At 35.2% G+C, this 2,500-nt stretch overlaps 1 protein-coding gene across 25 annotated transcripts in view; it reads right to left on the bottom strand.

The window, feature by feature from the left end:
- Window positions 1-2,500, bottom strand: part of LOC125955869 (sodium channel protein para) — a 33,378-nt gene that overhangs the window by 18,347 nt on the left and 12,531 nt on the right. For all 25 annotated transcript variants that reach the window (XM_049687135.1, XM_049687139.1, XM_049687134.1 and 22 more), the window contains one exon: window positions 2,470-2,500. This exon is cut by the window's right edge and continues 239 nt beyond it. In XM_049687135.1, coding sequence (XP_049543092.1) covers window positions 2,470-2,500 — 31 coding nt within the window. The remainder of the gene's footprint in view (window positions 1-2,469) is intronic.

Here is a 2,500-nt window from a genome sequence, read left to right as displayed (position 1 = left end):
GCTTAGCCGTGGCGATCTACGAAACTATATGGCTGCGCAGCGTCCCCATTACGTCGAAAATCCCAAGTTTCGTGAACAAAGGCTGCGTGTTGGAGACCCGACTACAAATGCGCCAGTCACAGAACAAGCTTCTCATGGCCCAATGGCAACAGAGAAGAGGAGACGGTACAGAACGTACAGGATTGCTGAATCCGTAATAGGCTGAACAATAGGAACCGGAGAAATACGACGATGGCCGTCCACCATGAATGTTTAAATTATAACTGTGCTAGCAAACTATATGTAAGTCTAGTATGGGCTATATAATCTTGTACGGAGCTTTGTAAACAGCGGATATGTGGAATTCATATAGCCACTCTGATAAAAAAAAAAACAACAAACATTATCACCCAAACCAGTGGCACCAGTAGACAAAAATAGACAATTTTATAGTGTAAAAAGTAGTGTAACATTTAAAATTATAAAAGAAAAGAAAACAATCTGATTTGAGTGTTATGAATAAAATAAAGGGTATTAGTTTCACGTTGCTATCTTGTATCCTTTAATCTATATATATAAATGAAAGTTGCGTACTTTACTAGAGCGCCCATAACTAGAGAACGGATGGGCTGATTTCGCTCATTCTTGGCACTATGAATTCGTCTTGCTCTGCGGCAAGACAAATGTTTATACGTTGAGAAATGTTGAAAATGTTCTGTCCTTTTATGGCAAATTGAAACTCTTTCTTGCACTGGCGTTACACTTCAAAGCTTACTTTATCTGATATTATTTCAAAACATTGCATGAAAACCTTTTAGCTCCAATGCCTAGTTCGATTATTTCGATATTCTTCCTCTAATTTGACTATCTACTATGGTTTTTTTTTCTATACCTGTATATATATTATCTATATATTATATTCTATTTGCGGTTAGAACAAAAATTACAGAAATAAACAGAAGATAAAGTATAGGATTGCGCATTCGAAATTCAAAGAAGCTTCAAGAGTCGAGTGGCGGAACGAAGTTAGCGGAGTCAACTAGTTATACATAATACTGTGTCCAAAAAGTAAGGTGATAGGCTTCCAAATTGCTCGCGTAAATGGATATCTTTAATTTTGTATTTTTTGTAGGTTGTCAGTACTGTTATTGATAACCATGGCAAATTTCACGTGAAAATATTCCCTAGTGTTTGAGATACGTATTTTTTTGTGAACCGCTAAAAGTGCATTCTTCGCTTTTCGCCAAGTCGCAAATTTTTAAGCAAAGAATTTGCATTAAAAATATATTTTTTGCAGCAGATACACCAATGCCAAAGGTATAGAAAGTCTTTGATGACTATACTATGTCAAAAAAAAAAAAATACCGGTGGTATAAAGGACCTCCAGGAGGCTCGGAAACGTTTTTAAGAAGAAGAACGTCCTGGCCGACCATCAATGTCAATCGATGACACTCACGTCCAAAAAATCAAAGATTTGGTGTTGGAAAACCGTCGATTAACAACAAGAGACTTTGCTTGTGATATTTGCATATCGAAAATATCCGCTAATTACATTTGGGAGGATGTTTTTCGTCTTAAACGCGTCAACGATCGATCACGATAATGAACCATCTCACACTGAGTTGCTTTTCCGAGACTTTTTCGCCAAAAATTCCACTCATATTTTTCCGAAACCTCCATATGTGCCTGATTTGGTTACATGTGGCTTCTGGCTATTCGACAAGCCTAAAATTAATAATTCGTTCCGTGGACACTGTATTGACATGATACAGCAGATACAAGCCGCTGCTAAGAAGGTGCTGAAGGCCATCCCTAAAGACGATTTTTTCACGTGTTTCGAAAACTGAAAAATTCTTCGGCATAAGTGCATTGTGTCTGGGAGGGATTACTTTGAAGGTAAAAAAATGATTTGGAAGAAATATTGAGGAATTTTCAAAATAAATCCAATGTCACCTTATTTTTTTGGACACAGTATTATATAATAAACAATCGTTCCACTAAAAAACATTGTTGCTATGCAATATTATTTCTTTTTGGTTTCATTAAATGAATACTATGATGTTAGGTGTTAAGTTGTGCTCCTGTTTTTACTATTTTTTTTGTGTTGCGATCGGTATTCGTATTGTATCAATCAATCCGTAGCGTCTATCGGACACATAAGACAGGATCATTTCGAAAACTGGGAAAACAGTTTTATAATGTATACAAAATATAATTCATGATAACTAGTTTTTGTGAAAGTTTGAATCAGTTTTTAATATTGGAACATTGAATAAAGGATTAGAATGTTTAAATTATTAATCCAATAAGAGTTTCATCGTACATACAATTTTAATATCCATTCTAATACATTAATCAATATTCGTTTTGCATGTTAACTTGTTGAATTTTGTTGACAAAGTTATTGAAATATAATTAGCCGACAGTTGGTATTGGTTTTTAATTGTGGGATAAATTTAAGCGAAAATTCATAAAAAGTTCTCGACTTACCGCGCTGACTTTCCGAGCTTTAGCTGCCCCA

This window comes from Anopheles darlingi, chromosome 3, assembly GCF_943734745.1.
Source record: "Anopheles darlingi chromosome 3, idAnoDarlMG_H_01, whole genome shotgun sequence".
In the NCBI taxonomy this organism is placed as follows: Eukaryota; Metazoa; Arthropoda; class Insecta; order Diptera; family Culicidae; genus Anopheles; species Anopheles darlingi.
This window is presented reverse-complemented; position numbering and strand designations above follow the sequence as displayed.